This window comes from Maylandia zebra, linkage group LG10, assembly GCF_041146795.1.
Source record: "Maylandia zebra isolate NMK-2024a linkage group LG10, Mzebra_GT3a, whole genome shotgun sequence".
Taxonomy (NCBI): domain Eukaryota; kingdom Metazoa; phylum Chordata; class Actinopteri; order Cichliformes; family Cichlidae; genus Maylandia; species Maylandia zebra.
In genome coordinates this window covers 1985697-2006720 of record NC_135176.1, presented here as the reverse complement: position 1 = coordinate 2006720, position 21024 = coordinate 1985697, and the positions used below count along the sequence as shown (strand labels likewise).

At 45.0% G+C, this 21024-nt stretch overlaps 1 protein-coding gene across 15 annotated transcripts in view; it reads right to left on the bottom strand.

Annotated features, from left to right (window-relative positions):
- auts2a (activator of transcription and developmental regulator AUTS2 a) overlaps positions 1-21024 on the bottom strand; it is a 342595-nt gene that overhangs the window by 170968 nt on the left and 150603 nt on the right. For all 15 annotated transcript variants that reach the window (XM_076888884.1, XM_076888889.1, XM_024804007.2 and 12 more), the window contains one exon: positions 16065-16166. In XM_076888884.1, coding sequence (XP_076744999.1) covers positions 16065-16166 — 102 coding nt within the window. The remainder of the gene's footprint in view (positions 1-16064; positions 16167-21024) is intronic.

Here is a 21024-nt window from a genome sequence, read left to right as displayed (position 1 = left end):
CAGCACGACACCCACACAGACCCTCACGATTCCTCGCTCATGAAATAAGACTGCTGTCTGTGCGTCACATGTCTGCAGTTAAACTGATTATGAATGTCATTTCACACACTTTTCACACTAGTCGCTTTAGAGAGAGAGTTCTGGTTTTTATTATGAAATCAAGTTTGTGTAGTTGGAGGGGAAGTGAGTCACAGGAACAGAATCTTTGTTTTTAATAACAACAGCGACTGAAACAAACGTCAGCATAACATCTTTGGAACATGTGTCTGTGAATACAGCAGGTTTGTGTTACACTTTAGATACATTTATGAACTTATTGTTTCCATTTCAAATTAGAGCCGCTGCCAGATAAGTAAAAATGAGCATCTCTGTTTTATTTTTGGTTCATTAAATAAAGCACTACACAACAGCCACTGTGCTGATGAGACCGACGTCTCCACGTTTATTCATCGAGCTAATAAAAGCGATGCTCTGACCCTGGTCAAAACGAGTCACAGTGTGACGGATGTTGTTTCCTCGTAAAACAGAGCTGCAGTTGGACACAGTCGCTAATCAGATGCATCCCTCTCTCTCTCTCTTTAACAATAACAACTAATGTGGTTAAAACATGGTTGTGAACAGATGGTCATGCAACTTCTTCTTCTCACAGTATTTTGCTCTTGAGCATTTGTTATCACGTTACTCGTGGTGATATATGTGGTGTGCAGCATCGCTGTATCCTGCACATAAGAAGGGCTCTGTCTGGGAACTGAAAAGCAAATTCAGTAAAGACCGCCACCTACAGAGGTAGACGGCAAAACATACAGGAAAGATCCCTCCCCCGCTCTCTCTGCGGTCCCCAGAAGCTATAATATCCATCTCTGGCGGTTCACTTGACATTTACTTGCCCTGCTTCTCCCGCAGCATTCCCCTTTCCTAACTGCCAGTGCCGCGTCTCTCCGGGGCTTGCCGACCGGGTGAACAGATAACAAACCTGTCAAGGCAGCTTTGTGGGGGGGAATAAATCCAGAGCTCGGACTGAGGTGGATGATGTGTTCCAGAGGGCTGCTCATTCAGGGAGAAGGGGGCTGACATAAGAAGCCCTGTGAGGTCTGGACTCCAGAGAGGCTGCCAGCAGTAATGTCGTGTTGCTACTTTAAAAGGGGCACAGCCGCTGTAACCTGATTAGATCTCAGTGGAGACATTTCAAATGGCAGGCACCCTTTTTACCCTCCATTTCACCCATTCTTTACAACCCTCCTTAACCATCAAAGAAGCCGTTAGGTGCTCTTTCTTTACCCTGCCAGACAGGTCAGGGGTGGAAGGTTGAGGCCGGGTGTGCCCTTTGAGGTACCGGCTGAAAGCACCTACTAGGGATGTATGAGGGCTGAGGGCTGTCTTTAAGGTGCTGATAACATTCACAGTGATGTGTTCCCAAGAGGTGCGCAAATGTCAACACTCTCCTGCTACAGGCATATCGTCTGTGAAGAGAAAAGGACAAAGAGCTGAGGCAAAAAGATGCAGCACAGTCCATCTGTCAAGGACCATCACAGTGGATCATATATTATCATGCTTCAGCTTCTCAGTGCTGAGAGCCATGATTCCACGTTAAACCACCAAAAAAGAAAAAACAAGCTTGTTTTAATGAACGTCTCCCTGCGACCTTTAATTGTGCTCATCAATCACAAAACCAGTTACACTAAATGGACAGATCGTGTCTACCGATCCCTTCAAAGTCTTCACAGCACCTGATTAAAGGCTTAACAGTGTGAATGGCGAAGTTCAGTCTGTCGTTGTAAATGGACAGTAACTGTTAGGGGTGCAACGATACTCGTATCGATATTGAACCGTTCATACAGTGCTTTTGGTTCAGTACGCATATGTATCGAACAATACAAAATTTTTAATTTATTTTATCAACTTTCCTTCTGACGATGCTGTCTGTGTTGAGAGCTCAGTGGCTCTGCACTCGACAGTGCAGCCTAGGCGGAGTAGTCGAACGCAGATTCACTGAGCTAGCAAGCTAGCTCAGTGAATCTTCTGTCTTGCTAGCAAGCTAGCAAGACAGAAGTTAAGCTCGTTGCAACATGGCAAATTGAACCTCCCCCACCCTCATTCAGATCTGGCGTTTGGAACTATTTTGGTTTTCATGTGACGTATGACCCTGAAGGTAAGCGCGTCATGGACTAAAGTAAAACAGTATGTTGGATGTGCCACGCAATGCTCAATTACATGGGTGGGAACTAGTGTGTTAGCGCAGTTAGCTCGTTAACATGTTGACGCCGTCCAGCCCCACGCACGGGGCGATCCGTGGTAGCTCGTTAACGGAGATTTGCCGTGTTGTGGCGTTAACGTCATTTCAACGAGATTAACGCTGACAGCACTAGTGGGAACACGACGAATATGACTGCACATTTACTCCAACATCATCCTAGTGCAAAGACAAGTGGAAGCAGACAAAAACAACAAGCAGCATGCTACAAACTTTAGCCGAGTCATTTAGACAGCCGTTAGCACAGGATTCTCCTTATGGGGACCTGATATGTTTAATATGCTGCTGAGAATATAGCCCAGAAGAAGCGTATAGTAGAGCTTTTATTTTGAAAGAGACATTTCTCTGTAATAAACTCTCTTTTCCAAAGATGAGGGATTCCTCCATCAGATAGATTTATTTTTTTATTACTTTGTTGTTTCAGCAACATTAAATTTAAAAACTGTACTTTTGAGTTAAAATATATATTTATAATTTAAATAAATGACAAATTAAAAAAGCATGAACATTTTTTTGTATTGAAAAAATATCGAACCGTGACACCAAAGTATCGAATGTTTTCCTCGTCCACACCTAAACGCAAAAACATCCTGGCAGGAGTTTTTAAAAATCGCAGTTTTCAGTGACCCAAACGGCGTTTACGTGTGGACGAAAGGCCCAAACATTTCAAAAATCCCCGTGTACGTGTTATTATTCGACACCGGGGTCCTCACAGCATTAACGCACTGGCCACCGTGTTACTGTTACACTGTTACGAGGCAGCAAACAGTCACCACCATCAGAATCTCATTATTCACCCGCCACTAAACCGAAAGCACGAGAAGAACATGATGGACTGCGACTGTGAAGTATATTAACTCGGAGAATTGGCAAAATGTCCTTTATTTAGGACAGAGTTTATCAAGCGTTCTGGGCAAACCAAGTGATGCATGCCCACTAGAAATTGGAGGGATGAAAATCTCCCAGGATGGTGCTAAAAACTGCACATCAATTACCTGAAGCACTGAGGCCTGTCTGCTCCATCTACATCTGAGTTCTGCCTAAAGAACCAAAATGTGAGCTCGCTATCCAGAAGGAGGTCACATCAGGGAAGAAAGAAAATATGCTTGGGCAGTGCTATTGTATACTCCAAACTAATGGAGTTAGCTGGCGCTGATCTCCAGTAAACAGCCTTGTGAGGCTTAGCAAGCAGCCTGTGTTAGACTAAGCCGTGTTTATTATCAAGCACAATCCTCAGCCTCATCAATGCTTAGAGAAAAGCACGGATGAATAAATGCATATTGTTTAGCTTAGGGTTAGCCGGAGCTGGAGCCTGGAATAAAGAAAAAATGAATTTAAAGCAGATGGTAAAATCCAATAAGCAAAGCAGAAGGAGGGTGCAGGCAGAGAGGAACGAGAACACTGGCTGCCTTTTCACTCGTGTTTCTCAAAACCCTGCAAAGCTAACAGGGAGAGAAAATACAAAGGCCTGTGTTCTCATTTTCTGTCTGAGAGCCCCACCAGGACTACTGAAACTTGCTTGATTTCCCCAGTCCAATTATATCTCTGTGCTCAATCCTTCCAGAATAGCAACATCACACCGAGGGACGCTGTCTGCCTAAGCGCAGCGTGCCTAATGGAGTCCCAGAAGTTGACTCCATTTCATTGCTCCTAACTAATGGGCTGTGATATTTTCCAAAACTGACTGCAGCTCTGCCCCCTGGAAGCTAATCTAGTCAGGGCTGTGCCGGACCCATCCCAGCAACGCGCCAGCCCGCCGCCTCCCTCCCTAACACCCCCCGCCACTGCTGCTGCTGCCTTTATGCAGGCCGCCAACACTGTCTGTCTCCTCCCAGCGCTCATTAGTGCTTTCTAGCCGGGTGCTGATTGTCAGAGGGCCCCTGTGATGCCAGCTTTCCCTCTGCGGCTGGTCTGCTGCGGTGAATTTAAGAGGACTTTAATTCAACTGGGCTGAAGAGAGTAGACGCAGTCGGGGACAGGTGGGAGGAGGAGGTCTGCATGGCAGATACAGATGTATGATCGCAGGGCCGCAGCTGAGGACAGGAACTCTTTCAGAGCTACCTATTGCTCTCCAATGGATACGCGTGCCCAGAACACAAGCATGAGAAGAAACAGTCAAACATAAATTCACCAGAATGGCTCCCTCACCGGCCATACTGTGAGCACAGAATGGTCCTCCAGATGGCTGTGGGACACACCAGTGGTGCAATACAATCACTAGCATGGCAAAAGTACCAGAAATAAATATAAAGAGCTTTAGATCATATAAAGACTCGGCCAAAACTTTCATTTCGATGATATATTTGTGAAAGAAAACCTGCCCTCCACGCGGATCTGCTTGTGCAGCTTTAAAGGAAAACGTGATTTCGTCATTTTTGATGAAAGGTTTGGTGTCTACAAACAGTATTTTACCATTATTGAATGAGAACACAAGAAAACAATTAATGAAATTAAACTACTGGAGAATCTCATTCAGCTTCAACTCCATCTCAAGAAGCGCTGGCGCGGAGCACAACTGCCTGCTTTTATCGCACAACGGGTTAATTCTTTTTATAATTACACCAGCAAACGTCAAACATTTGTTTTCCAAACTAATTGACAGAAGAAATAACAGTGGACTCTATTAGGCCAGAGTAAAGCGCTTAAAAGTGCCTTTTATATGGCGCACATGTAAAAAGCAATTATGCATCTTTCCTCCTCTCTACTAGCACCTTTTAGCCAGCGTAATCTGCAGAGTAGATTCACCGAGGATAAGAGGCAAAACTATAATTATGCACATCGTTCACCTCGCTAAGTGCAGCACTCGAATGCAAAAAGCCAAGAAGCCTAAATGCACCACACCAGGTTGTCCTTATGCAAAGTGTAGGTCAGGCACCAGCAGGCACCAGGAGCTAACGGCAGTGAATGGTGCTGCGAACACACGCTCTGGCTCTTTCAGGGACACGAGGGAGTTAAGTGCCATGCTCCCTACTACTGATTATCGCACCTTCACCAGGCTGCCAGGTCTCCTGGCCCTCCATGCATTGATCTCATTTGGCCGAGAGATAAGGCAGTAATTGGATGAGGGCTTGGAATCAGATGGCCCTGCCTGGCTTGGCTAATTCCACTCTTCCTGGGCCGCCTGGGCCCGGGGCCAAAGGGGCAGGCCAAGGTTAATCCCATCCAATCCCCTGTACTACGCGCCCATTCACTGCCCTATGACCTTACTGCTACCCAAACACAGCTGATGTGACTCCTTTTGAACAAGTCTGAGCCAGATTGTCTAATTGGTTTACCAGAGATTTTACAAATGCACAGCGTGCACACACATCATTTCATATGCAAGCGCTCTGCTTAAAGCTTTTTGCTGAACATGTAACGTTGCGACATGACGATATCGTCTCCTACGATCGGAAACTTTAAGCAGAGTAAGCTTTCTAACACTAATGCAAAGTGAAGACAGACTGGTCCTTATATTATTTCACAAATTCTTCCATGAGGGCTAATCGCAGCAGTTAATGTGGAAAGAAGATGGAGACACATCTCTCATACTGCTGTGGAGGACATTTGTAATATGTCGTGGCAGGATTGACAGATATTGCATATGCAAAGCAACGTGGAGCAAAATTCTGATAATGCAAAACAAATAGCTCCAGTGCAGTTTCACCCTTCTTCACAGTTAGATCACTGTTGTTCCATTTAAGATGGCCAACCATGTTCGTTTCTGGGGTTTGTTTCGATGTAGGTACTGCGCTGTTTGAAATGGAAATTTGCTTGAATGAAAAACAAGCCTCTGAAAACAATCGCCAAGCCTCTTCAGGAACAAATGCAGCAGGGGACACGTGCCTCTTGGGAAACCCTAATCTTATTACCGCACACATTTATTCAATTCCACTTTCAATATCAATAATAATCAGAATGTGCCATGTGACGAGTCCTTTATGTACTGCTGACAGTGCACGACAGGAAGGAGACGTAATCACCTGGGAGAACATCGCTGCTGACAGCTGTGGATCAAAGCTTTTCTTCTGCAAATTAATCTCAGATTGTAATGCACCGTATAAATAACTACAACGTCGTAGAATATAGAAACATATTCACTGATCAGACAGGTAACAAAAGTTGACAGCTGCAGTTTATCAAAGTGAAAGTAATCCCATAATAATCCGCTGAAAATCTCTTAGAAACAAGATAACACTGAACCTCGATAACACAGCGTGGACATTTTTCCAAGTGCATCTACACTGTTGGGCAAAAGTCACTTTACTGCAATTATGAAAAGAAATGTATCAAGTTATTGTCAAAGTGTAAATGCATGTGACAACAACAACAGGAGAGCAGAGGGTGACACATCACAACCTCAGGCAAACTGGACTACACAACACACACAACACACAAAGAGGAACGACTGCTTAAAGCACAGAGAGATGACTGTCTGAGAAGCCAAACTGGATTTTTCATTTCAATTCCCAGCAAAACTCCAGAATTCCAAAGAGAAGCATCAGCTGGTCGCTCTTAACAAAGCGGGCGTTAAAAAAAGACCACGTACGAGACCAAAGCTACAGTGGAAACGGGACACTAAGGGAGACAATCAGAGGCGAGACGAGGCCAGCACTTGCGTGTCATAAAGACAACAGTAGAATGGCCATTCTGCAGATTCCTGGGGCCTGACATCTAGATTGCAGATGGATAAGTGCACGTTAAAACAATATCCCACCGACCAAAAAAATCATTTCTCATAGCTGTCTCTATTTACTGAAAGGCTGCTCGTCTCCCACTGGGGCAGAAACAAATGAAAATGTTATTTCTCTGCTCATGAACTCCTACCTAGTCTGGTTTTTCACTGCTGGCAATTTCATTTCTCTTCCAAATTTGACTTAAGCCCACGACTTGAGGGAAATAATGTCTCTGGAATAATCTTGTCGAACTGTAATTCCAGGAGCACTGTCTTGGTGCCTTCCTTGGTCCATATATGTGTCTGTCCATCTATCTACAGCATCTATTTGCTTATTTGTTGATGGCACTGTTGTTTTGTGGGTTAAGGGAAATTGCACTAGCTTTAGAAATAGATGTGGAGTGACATCCGATGTCTGACAGTCGCGCTGTCAGTCACAGAGGTCTTCAATAAGAGAATAAACCTTCTCCGGCACACGGGATGAAGCGTGGCTCTGACGCCTGCCAAGAAAAACACGATATTGCTTTGAGACGCCGTCATTCTGTGCTCTGAAACACTTCTCTAGTATTTTGAAGTATTTTTGATCGTGTAAGTAGTGTCGTTTTTTCAAATGACACGTTTCCCACTGTACATAACAGGCATAACCACCGAAATAACTGCGGCACTGTTGACAACATCCCTGTACAGAAAATGGCTTTCCAAAGCTGTGTTTGCACCGTTCATTGGGATCAAGTTCTGAAACTGAAAACCAGAGAATTCATTCACATCATTTGATTGAGTCTTTTGATGAGAAGCATTTCCTGTAAGTGTTTTTGCTTCCAACAGTCGTAGAATGATTATTATTCTCCGAGTGGTTTAACCCTTTTCTTTGTTTGTCTCTGCGTATCCACGTTAGCCACGGTTACTGAAGCCTTCACCAATTTAAAGCAAAACCCAACTGATGAACCAACAAGCACAGAAGCAATGCTGCAACCTGTACGTCGTTTATTATCGTTTTCAAAGTCACTTCTTTAAGAATGATAACACGTGAAAGGATCAAAGCATCAGTGAAGCTTTTTTGCCCCCCCCCAGTTTGTCAATCATTTCTGAAAGGCGTGTAGCTTTCCAATCATCAATCATTTCCGATCAGCCACACTTCAATGATACACGGGTTAAGTTTGCTGGGGACTCCCCGGGTACTTTTACATTCAGTTTAGCTCACAGATAGGCAGACCTCAGAACTTTGAATGGTTTAACTCAGCGGTCCCCAACCCCCGGGCCTCGGACTGGTACCGGTCCGTGAGTCGTTTGGTGCCGGGCCGCGAGAGTTGAGGCTCAGGTGTGAAATGTCTGGTTTTCAGGGTTTTTATCGGTTTTCAGCGTCATTTTGTTATCGTTTTATCGTTTACTCGGTTTTCCTGGGTCTTTTCACGTGTGTTATGAATAAATTTCTTTTTTTCGGTACCGGTACTGGTTTTATTTTGTTGCATTTTTCCGCGACACCTTAAAGGCCGGTCCGTGAAAATATTGTCGGGCATAAACCGGTCTGTGGCGCAACAAAGGTTGGAGACCGCTGGTTTAACTGAATTCATCTAAAGCAGCGGTCTCCAACCCCCGGGGCATGGACCAGTACCGGGCCGCGAGTTTTGAGGCTCGGGTGTGAAATTTAATGTTTTCAGGGTTTGTATCATTATTTTGTTCTCGCTTTTATCGCTAACTCGGTTTCCCTGGGTCTGCTATGAATGAATCTTGGTACCAGAACTGGTTTTATTTTACTGTCGGACATAAACCAGTCTGCGGCGCAACAAAGGTTGGGGACCGCTGATCTAAAGCTGAAAGCTGCACACGAAGCGGTACAGAAAAATAAAGAGGCGTTTTCATCACGTCTTTGTTTAAAGCTGTTATGATGAGCCTCGCTGGCACAGAGGAGTAAGTGATGAGCAATGAATGGCCAGTCATGAGGGAGAGATGGTCTTGGACTCCCAGTGCGTTTGATTGTGTTTTCTCTGGTTCCCAGCTTGGGTGCGAGCACACCCCTACCAGGCCACTGTGATTCAAGTACACCCTCTTGCTCGGCTTCTCCTTGGGTGGGGGGTAAAAAAGGTGCATGTAGTGCTGTTTGTGAGCCTTTGCATATTTGTGTTTACATGTGCGTTGGCCAGTGTGTGCTTATAAAAAGAAATGCCAGTCGATGAAGACCTCCCATCACAAAAGAAAGCACCGCTTCCCTTTTTCTCCTTCATGCAGCCAGTTCCTACATTGCTCTCATTGCTATGGCAACCGGCGCTCTCTCCTTGGGCTCTGCATGCATCCAATCAGAGTGAGACCTTTGTAGAGATTCCTCCGGGCTTCACTTATTCAACTTACCCCACCGGAACAGCCTCCGCACTGAAAAGGCTGGAACAAAGAGAGGAGAGACTCCCTCACCAGAGCTGGGGATGACATAAAAAATTGGGGCTACAGGGTTGGGTTGCAGGGAATGCGGAAGTAATATGTAGCCAAGAGCAGCGGGATGCACTGCAAAAGCAAAAACAGGGTGGCAGCGCATAGCCATAGCCAATTTCAGTTCAAATTATGTGGAATAGGATTTGTTATTGGACGCCTCAGAGCCTGAATACTTGGCAAGTATCGCATGGTTCTGGCACTGGTTTAAGCTTGATAAGTCAAAATGGATTCCGGCTGAGCCTATTTATGTCATTCCTGAAAACATATGGATAGGATTCAGGCGCTCGATACTTTCAACCTTCAACAATGACATTCAACACCACTTCTCCAGTCCATTAATCTTCCATGAGAATAGATTTATCATCCACAGCAGTGAAAGACTGCATTCAGTCAGGATAAGCCAACAGTTTGCTACCACACCGACATCTCTCCGTGTCACTTTCAGCAATTAAAGCGCCTTACTTTGGATTTACAGGAATATATTTACAGCAAAGGTCACAATGCTTCTCTGATTTTTCTGTCGATGCCTCTGGGAGTAGTAAAGCATTATCAAAGCGCCGTGTATTCTCCACCCGAGGGCTGCTCAGACAATGAGCGACGCACCATTGTGCATCTCTCATTTTAATTATATTTCTTAAGAGGAGATGTGGCAGAGCTAAACTCTTGTAAATGTAGGCAGAGAGGCTGCTGTGCCCTCAGCGCTCGCAGAGACGCACCTCTCACTGGTCCCTGACGGACATTCCGCTGCCAGGAATTGGCAGGGCGATGGAGGCGCATGATAATTTTGCCAGACTGCAACGTCACAAAGTGTCATAATCTGCCCGCGTGAATGAGAAGAAAGAACAACAAAGGGAAGAGCACTTCCTGGGAGAGAGCCTATCAGGGCGATGTAGAAGCAGACAAATCAAGTGATGTCTAAATCCTCTGCCAAGCTGCGTTTGAGCCAACAAACCCGACAGAAAAAGAAAAATAAGGCAGGAGGCTCTGATTGTGGACAGGGAGACACTTTTGTATTAAAGCCCAGATGGCCTGAACAGTCCTGTTAAAAGCTTCTATTTCATATTATCGTTATGATCATTGAAGCAGATGATATTTAGGTCTAACGGTAAAACATCTCTCGTGCATCTCGGCTCGTCATTGTTCAGATTACTCAACCGAAAGCTGCTGAATCTGTGCATTTAAAAAGTCCTGAAATATTTTCTCCATATAAATGGGACGAGCGTGTTTTCCTATCGGCGCCCAAAGCACCGCTACATCTATTCTGCTGCTGTTCTTCACAATCTGGATTACAGGAAATCCAGTGTCTGTAAGAGACGCCTTTAAAGAGTCGAAAAGGTCCCTGCACTGCACTTCACAGCATCACTACGCACACGCCGAAGCCTCCGAGTACGATCCCAGGATAATGAGCTAATTATAGGTACAACATTCCAACTTCCATATCTAAATGCTTGTCTCTAATAAGAAACATTTCAAATTATCGAGCAGCAGACAGAGAGACAGATAATTGATGCAAGCAATTACAAGTTCTGTGTTGGAGCAAATTGGCCAGCATATCTGGACACGTAGGGGGACTGTGACCTCATTTACATCAGAGTGTCAGGAAATAATTGGAGAATGTACTGAGGAGGTGGGACGGACAGACGGGTCCGGTCGCATTACATAAGCAGTTAACTTGGTCAGCGAGCTCAAAGGGAAAAGGCCTCACTGCAGGGTCAAGGACGAAACACGGTGCAGCAAATCTAATCATAATAGTGATCTTTACAACAACAAGCACACTTTATGACATTGATCGGTTTCCAAAAGCTGTAATTTGAGCGTTTGAAATGGTTTCACCACATGCATGCGGGATTCCAAACAGGCCGCCGCACTTTGGTCGGAGAGCCAGTAATAACGGAGTTCAGCTTTACTAGCTGTAAGAGAAACTTCAGCTATGTTTGGACTGAAACCGCTTCAAAAGCTCGGGGAGACTGTGTGCTCAACTTTTAACAATATCACTTCCAGATGTTTCATTAAAAACAACTTTCAAAGAGCTCACTTAAAGAAAACCTTCAAGGCGGAGACGGGCCGGGGTTTGAGAACCCGCAATTTTTCACATTTTCATTTCAGTCAGAAAAACTGCCTGAAATGTATTTCACTGCAATGGAGCCAGTAACACTACTGCTGGTCTCTCAGCAGTAGTGTTACAACATACATAAATCGCTGCCCTATAGAACAACAACACAGGGCAAAGGTATCCAAAGGGCTGGAGTGCACTGCTCTGTTACAATGCGACAGAATTCACTGAGAAATGCAGCTGATACGGGACGCAACAGGAAGCTTGGCTGACTGAAATATAGGGGTGCATTCATTACAGTCTCCCTCTTGTGTCTCTCATCAAGCTGGCTAATGCTGACTGGCGGGCTCTGACCCAGTACTGCGCAACTCCTCTCTACTGCACCCGCCTCTCATCAAGAGCCTTGGGTGGGGAAAAAATGGAGTAACATGCTGTTTACTCGCAATCCCAGGCCCGTAATTGCCAATTTATTTGATAGGCAGCAGGGTAATGATGGCATTTCACCCCTTGCCGCAGAGACTAAACGGGAGTGATTCATCCAGAGCTCCTTGCCCTCCCCGATCCAGCAAACTCCCTCTGCTCAGGACTGCTGCCTGCCTGAATGCCTGCCACCCAGACTGAAGGGGTGGGGTGCGGTGGGGGATGTGGGGGTTAGTTGCCATGTCGGCTTCAAACAAACCCAAAAGGGAACCCGGAGCTTCAGAGCAAACGCAGCTAAGCCTGCCAATTTAGCTGGGGTTTGGGGCTGAGGCAAACACGGCCGAGCTGATGTGCCATTTGTAGGCCTTAATGAGCTGGCAGGATGGAGTGAGGAGGGAAGGCGAGCGGGAGAGTAAAGGCTGCCAGGCCTGACCTCCTCTGGCCTCCATCTCCCTGCCAGCCAGCGCCAGGTCGGCAAACTCAGTTCATCTGCTTCATCGGAGCGAAGTCCCTCCGTGAGGGGAAGGGAGTGCTACAGCAAATATCATTAGCGAACTGTTGGTCTAATGAACAGTTGGGGTCAAAGCGAGCTCATGTCTCACACTGCTCCCTGATACTAATGAGTGACTTAGATGCTTTGTCTTTGTTTTCACATTGCAATGGAGCCTCTGTGCAGCAGGACCGCGCGAGCGGTCCAGATTCAGTGCGCGGTGCCACGTTTCATACACAGACTTCTGTAGCAACAGACGCACGGAGCGAGCTGCAGGCATGCAGCTTTGCTAGTAACTTTTAATAACATTAACAAGTAAATTTACCATTTTAAATCATTCTGTCAGTCTGTCATACTGTCAGTATGGCAAAAAGTCTGAAGAAGCACGTGGGGACAGGAGGTGAAGACCCTGTTGTGTGACCGACTGAGGCAGTGGTTCCCAAACTTTTTTTGCTGGGCCCCCCTTTGTTTTACAAGAAAAATGTCCGCCCCCCCCCCCCACATGCACGAACACATCCTCCAACCACACGCGCCCATCTTTTGCTCCATTGCGGTTTATTTCACACCTCAAACATTTAGTAAACAATTAAGCAAATACAAGTAATCTGCAGTAAATTACAGGTAGTAAGAAAATAAACTACTAACTCTTTTACACCTACACGGGTGTTTTTGAACACGCAGCTGTTTCGTCCACGTAAACAGCGTTTCGAATCACCGAAAAAGGAGATTTTTTAAAACTCTTTTTTTTGCGTTTACGTGTGGACGAGGAATACAGAGTTGGTCACGCAGCGTCAAAGGTATGAGCCTTTATTCACATCACGCTGTGCGCCACGTTTACATGAGATGAAATGCAGAATGAAAGAGACACAATACTGTTAATCTGACTGTCTGCAGGTTTTACACGCAGTTACTGTTCCTCCATTTACAAAGGCAGCGGCGTCACAGTGGGATTATTTTACATGTAGTTGTTTTTTCCTGTGTAATAATGTTCAAACATTGTGATCAATGCATTTTTCAAAAAACACCTCTCTGTGCAAAATGGGTTTAAAAACATAAACAGCTGTGGGATCCTGTTTGTCTGTGACTTGGAGAGCCCAGCGCTGCTCCCGACGCAGGGAAAACCAATCCTGCAGGGAGACCTACCTCAGCACCTGTGCAGGTGAAGCCAAAGGGAAGATTTGCTTCACCATATTTTCTAGTCTTTGGAAACATATTCAGCGATGCTTCATCTCCTGCTTTGCGTTTCTGTGGGCGCCCCGTGCTAACTGTGTCCAAGCATTTTGTCCCCCCCCCTTTTCATACCGCGCCCCCCCTGCAATGGCTCTGTGGGCGGGCCCCCCACTTTGGGAAGGTCTGGACTAAGGTGACGTGGGGGTCTTTATGCAGCCCGGCTTTCAGCACATCGTCTGGGACACGCTCAGTCTGCTGTGATGAAGCAGTGGGAAGCAGCGCTGCAGCAAAGCACACGGTTCCTACATGAGAAGATGCAACGACAAACAAACTGGGAACATCATTTTTAATTTAGTTCCAACAAAATGCACACATATGCTACCACCTCTCATGATATTGACTTCGAGGGCTTATTTCATATATCTAAATGCAATTGAATTAAATTCAATGGCTCTTAGAAGTCGCTGAAAAACAAAGGTGGACCCTAACACAGCGTGCAGTGCACATCATCGCAGTGACGGAGCAAAGTGTTTACCCACTGAAGTCGAGACAGATCGTACTGGGAACAGTGGTTTATGACTCATTGAATGGAATCTCCATCATTTATTTGAAATTACAACATGATTATGTTTCCATGCAAATACTTAAAAATGGAGGTGAACTAGAATAAGGAGGCAACGAATCAGGACTTTTACAGGGAAAAAATGACTGTACTGCACGATAAAGTTTATTGCAGACTGAAATTAAGGATTGCATAAGTACATAATCTTTTAGTAAAGATTGCAGATCTTTGTGGGGGGGCAGGCCATATTATGGAACAGCGTAATCTGTCCTAACGTCTGGGTTTTGTGCGCTTCTTTGAAAGTGATGTTTAAACAGCGATAATGAAAGAAAAGAAGTTCGCCTCAGTCACTGTAAGATCACACAGGCCGGCATATTTTGATTTACTTTATTGTAAGTTGGTAAGGAGCAGTCGTTATCACAGTTACACTGTAAAATAAAAGAACAGCCGAATATTAGGATTTCCATCATGGACGTCAGCATACTGCACTTTGAACTACTACGTAAAAAGGACAGATTATTCCACTCTGAGCCACGTATCTTTACATATTGATGGTGCAATATTGCTTTTCTGAAAAATTACCGTAAAATTAGACACAACATCACGTTAATTACATTTAGTTACAGTTTAATTATTTCTCTGTTTCCTGTAAAAACCTGACCTGTTAAAGCCTCGCTCTGGTTCGCCTGCCTTTACATATTTGTAGGTAAATATAATTACGTTGTCATTTCAAACAAATTGTGTTGAAATTGCATCTAATTACAGGCTGAGTTGCAGGCTGCATTATAAAGAGTTACCTAGATTCCTGCCCTTTTATTCAAATCTGCAGTGACATCAACTTTTTTCTTCACGATACTAAGCAATAACACGATACCATGAGAAACCGACTCATAGCATTCTGTGTGACAACAGGAAACATGATTAAATCAGAACTTACACATGAACTAAACTGGCTTTTATTCTACGTTCTTGTTTCAAACCTGTGGTGCAGCACGAGGTTGTTAGAGGTCACGGCAAAGCTGCCATAGTTTTCACGTGTCGGCCGTACGGATCTCAGGTGAGCAGATTTAAAACCTCCATCGTTTAAGCAAAATGTGTCCCATCACTCTGCAGCACTGTCACTAAAGTGCAGACAGAAATCAGCAGATATCATTTCAATTTCTGTTGTCAACATCAAATTACTTATTTCATTTCATGCCCAGTCGAGCACTGTAAAGCTACACGCAGAATCAGTTTTGCTTCAGTCGTTCGGCCGTGTCTTTCTCAAAGACGAGCTCGCCTCCCTACTGACAGCTTTAATTATGGCCACATATCTGATCGCTTTGCTGTAGATTCGGCACACAAATCAAAGCGCAGGGGTGGGTGTGCGGCAGCGAGGTCCCACGAGTCTGCTCGCTTTACATCTCGGAATATGTCGCAGGGCGAAGGGACACGCGGCCGCTCGTCCTTTTGTCAGGTTATACTTGCCTTCAGCTCGCACACGATGAATATGGAGCGTTTTTGGGTGCATTAATCATCAAGAACATGTCAGAGTAAGTGTGTTTGTTTCAAATGCAAACAGAGACTGGACTTGGGTGCTTTCTGAGGTCCAGCCTGGATCAGTCACACCCAATAATAACTTACCTTTAGTTTGGGTGAAAAATGCTGGTTCATTCCAATATAAATTTCAACTGTAACACTGCTGCTACTGCAACATGAACTGGCTTTGCAGTAATACAGTGCAGTTCTTTGAAAGTGCAAGTGTAATGAAATAAACTGGAAGTGCAGGCACAGCTTTCATTTTACAGCGTTTTAAGGCAATAAACAGTTCCTGCTGGGTTTAATCTGTTTAAACAGAAATATTATCAGTAACCACAAGCATTTTGTAAGGCTGCTAGGAAGTCAGATCTTAGCTTTACAGCTCAAGGTAAATGCCTTTTTAATATGTGCTTGTAATTAAATGACCAGGCCATCTGCATATATGCAGGAAATATGTTACACTCTATAAAAAGAGCTGTGACAGCCGGCGAGCAGCAGGTGTGCTCGTTGTGGTGCTCTTACGTCTGTCAGTCTGTCTCTGGAGCTGCTCCTGAAGGAAGGCTTGGACTCTTCGCTTACACTCTCACTGTCGCTGTCCTTACAGTTGTTCTGCCCTGGCTTCAGCTACAAAAACACAAAGAGAACAAGGGTTAAAACACAGAGTGTTAATGTGCACTTTAGAGCTGCGCACGGATCGGCATCCCACAGAAACCGGTGCAGAAATATGTGAGAACTGGCAGGAGCTGCAGTGCTGTCTCTGTAAATCTGTCATGTTTCTGAGCCTACTCGGTAGCCATCACTCCACTTGCCAAAGATAGACGCCATCTGATCTCACAGTATGAAACTCCTCGCAGCCCACGAAATAGAGAACAGGGACAAAGACCCCTCCAGAACCTTCAAATGGAGCCACCGTCCTTCCCGAGCAGACACCACATGCTGAGGCAGCAGGAGCTCAGCAAGTGTCATCCTCTAGACACTCTGTTCAAGATGCAGCAAAACGACAAGAATAAAGAGGACAGCGTGGCTATCTGTGAGCGTGCGAATCCTTCAAAATCTGGAGAACAATAAAAGACTCTTGGGAGACAAAGCTCAGTGGGAGAAGGTGGGGTCTACATTCCCAGCTCGAGCCTGCGACTGTTGTCCGGGCTACTTCTGCGAGACGAGACAGATGCCGCAGGTTTCCTTTCAAAGCCAATAAAAAGCTGGCTTGTAAATAGTTGTTCTGCCACCTAATGGGAAAAGCAGAGAGCCGTGCCCCACATACTGTACAGGAATTGGACTACGAGATTGGGACACAAGAGGGAGCTGACATAGAAACAGCATGTGCTCTTTTTTAAAGCTCTCCTTTCAGGATCGGCCATCGTTTAGCATGATGAAAGGGCACAAGGTGTGGGAATACCGAAAGAACCCTCGAGCTGAACGCGTAATTAAAATGAAAACGTTCCCTTTTCTGGTAGCCATTAGCTGTGTGAAAAGAATCCTGTTCCTTAGGAGAATTGCATGATGGGTAGAAGGCAAGTGGATTCACCAGAGTGCTGAACGTGATAAGAGTCTCAGCGCTGGGAATGCCTGATGGGCCGTAAGGATGAGTCTATATGTCGGCCCGAGCTCACACGCATGCAAAGCAGTGCCCTGCACCGTGATAGCGCTAATTACATTCTATTCTCACAAAGCACAGGGCGCATTTTCTCTCGTTTTTCTGGAAATGCCACTTACTCTGAGGGGACTCGACATGTTTTTGCAGAGAAAAGGAGAATAATATCTCATCGAGCCCGGTCTGTGAACTGATCCTTGAAAAAAGGGCGGTGGATGTTGTTTATGCCCCAGTCCACAGCTCCTTCATCCAAACACACTGACCTGTAACATCCCTGCTGACAACACACACGCACACACACACACACACACACACACACACACACACGCACACACACACACACACACACACACGCACACACGCGCACACACACACACACGCACACACACACACACACACACACACACACACGCACACACACACACACACACGCACACACACACACACACACGCACACACACACACACACACACGCACACACACACACACACACACACGCACACACACACACACACACACACACGCACACACACACACACACGCACACACACACACGCATACACACACGCACACACACACACGCATACACACACGCACACACACACACACACACACACGCGCACACACACACACACACACGCACACACACACACACACACACACACACACACACACGCACACAGTAGAACTGCTGATTTGTCTTTTGTCAATCAACTATCTTTACTGCAGAGTCCATATAAGGCTCCACATAATCGCACCATCTGTATTCTGGCTCGTCAGAGACAAAGTACTCCATGAAATCAGAAATCTTACACAAATCTAACTGTGCGTAATGTCTGCAGAACATATCTAATAAAGACATTAAAAAAAGCGGCTCATCTTTCAGGGCTATTACTAGCTCAGGTCCTGATTACACAGCTATTTGAAAACGTATCCCTCAGCTTGTTCCCTTTAATTTCCCCCTGAGCTCCCTTAAATTACTTCAGAGAATTGTGTTTTTTCCATCTGCGCTCCCCTCTTTGAGCTTCTGATGATGGATTCATTTCTTTTTATGGTGTGATTAATGGATGTCTTAAGCAAATGGAGGGAATAGTGGTGGTCAGTGCCATCAAACAGTGAGGCTGAAATTTAATGACCTGCTGTCTGATGATAAATCTAAATGGGAAGCCCGTGTGTGTGTGTGTGTGTGTGTGTGTGTGTGTGTGTGTGTGTGTGTGTGTGTGTCTCTGTGACCCAGTCTGTGTTGATCTGACCACTCCCACTTGTTACAGCTTTCAAGTCATTTTCTATTCGGTTTATAGGCTTTTAAAGTTAGCGTCACTTTTAAGCCTTCTGCAGTGAAGACCGGTGTGCTACGCTGCATTTAATGCGACGTACACGCAGACACCCAGACAGGTGTGCCGTACCAACACGCATTAAAGGCATTAATTAAGACGCAGGTTGAGGCATATGGACGCATGTATTTAATGACCTTACTGTATCTGCTCAGTCTGGGTTTTAGAAGTGGCCCTGCAGGAAGATCGCAAACAGATGGTATTAATATTCCAGAGGCTAATTTCACAACAATTAAAGACACAGCAAGACATTAGCATCTAATGAAACATTTAAACTACTAGTAAGTGCATCTGCCATTAATTTCCACCCAGTGAGGTCTTGTTTTCCTCCAATCTGTTCTGTGTTAGGGGGATAAAGTTTTTTCATCCTCGTCTCTTTTACCAGACTGAATTTACTGGAGGAGAGAATCAACAACTGTTTCCAATCAGCAATAACTCAGCGTGGTTCAGCCTGCAGGTTATGATATATTATTTCATGTTTGCTGCATAAACAGAAAGAAATTCAAATGCACTGGTGTTTCTACTTAAGGAGCTGTTTAAATTGTTATAGCCACACCTTGTCTGTTCACTGGTGACGGAATAATTACAGAGTCGTTCATGTCTGAGTTTCGCACACGGACGAGTGAAAGTTTAAAACAGGGTTACAGAGACAAACAGGCATGATTTGTCATCAGGTTTTAATTTGATGTATCCGTGTGTGATGATGCTACAGTAGCACCGATTCTAATATATCTAAACCGTGAAGCATTCATTTATAAAGACAAACAAAATATCACTACACAAACCTTTGTACCACAATTGAATCAATTACTTAATAAAATGTTAAACTAACAGCTTCAGTTCTTGCTCCAAATATAACAAACCAGTGAAGAGCAGTTTACAACTGTTCAGAATGATCTTAGATATAAGTGTGACTTTACTGGTATTCATCAACATTAGTTTGAATTACCGTATTTCCCGGACTACAAAGCGCACCTGAATATTAGCCGCACAAGCTAAAATCAGGGGAAAATCCTGTTTTGTACATACATTAGCCGCACCTGACTATAAGCCGCAGGTGTTTCAATGTTGACTTATCATATGTAAGAGAATATGCACAAAGCGAATTGTCAGGAAACAGATGGCTGTTTGGAGACACACCCCTTTTATTAATATTTTGAAAAACAAGTTATGGGTACATATTTGCACAACTTTTTAGGTATATGTACAAGTAGCGGTAATTACAAGTAGGACACATGTACTGTGCTTCATAAATGAGTAACAAATGTAGTACATAACAATAACCTGCAGCACACCAGAAAAATAGATTCAGACTACCTTTCAGGCTCAGGTGCAGTGACACGGCTTTAACAAGAAGAAAAGTCAGTCATTCACCACCATCTTTCTCTTCTTCCTGCGCATTAAAACCACCAAAGTCCTCTTCTCCAGTGTCGGATACAAACAGGCTCAGGATGGCTTCGTCATCCACTCTCAGCTCCTTTCCTTCGTTGTCACTTTCAAAACCAAAGAAATCCTCGTTGTCAGTGTCAGAGTCGAACACCCTCAGAAGGGCCGTGGCGGTGTCCTCCTCTCCATCATGCAGCAGTCCAGCCCTTCGAAATCCGTTGGTGATTGTGGATGTTTTCACACTTTTCCACGCTGTCAGAATCCACCGGTGAAGTTGAGCATAACTTGCTTTTCCAATTCGCAAGATTATCGCCGCTCGTCATCCACGCCTCCCGCTGAACGCGTAGCATTAATTTGAAGTTTGTTTTTCGAGCTACTTGTACGGCACTATGTTGCCTGGCGGATGGAGATGTGACCAACATGCCACTCTTGAACCCCGATACTGTGTGTCTGATCACATGCCCTTCCGCCAGGCAACGTAGTGCCGTACAACAGCGGCACAAACAAAACAAATCGTCTTACGATATGACAAAAATCACGGACAATCCAGAGAAAAGCCGCACCTGACTAAAAGCCGCAGGGTTCAAAGCTTGTGCAAAAAGTAGCAGCTTATAGCCCGACAATTACGGTATTACGACCGTGGCTCAGGGGGTTGGGAATCGCATCTGTAACCGGAAGGTCGCCGGTTCGATCCCCGGGCTCTCTGTCCTGGTCGTTGTGTCCTTGGGCAAGACACTTTACCCTACCGCCTACTGGTGTTGGCCAGAGGGGCCGATGGCGCGATATGGCAGCCTCGCTTCTGTCAGTCTGCCCCAGGGCAGCTGTGGCTACAACTGTAGCTGCCTCCACCAGTGCATGATTGTGAGAGTGAATGAATAGTGGAATTGTAAAGCGCTTTGGGTGCCTTGAAAAGCGCTATATAAATGCAATCCATTATTATTATTATTATTATTATTATTGGAGGCTGAGTTTTGTTATTGTCGATTATTCTCATATTTTTCCAAATCAGACATTATGCCATATTTGTTATTCTGTTTCCAGTTTCACTTGTTCTTGTATTAGTCTGGTCTCTGTCAGGTTACTGTCTGGGTGTTTAGTTGTTTCCTGTTGGCAGTCCTCCGTCTCTGTGAGCTCTATTTAGTTTTACTAACACGCTGTCTTATCTTGA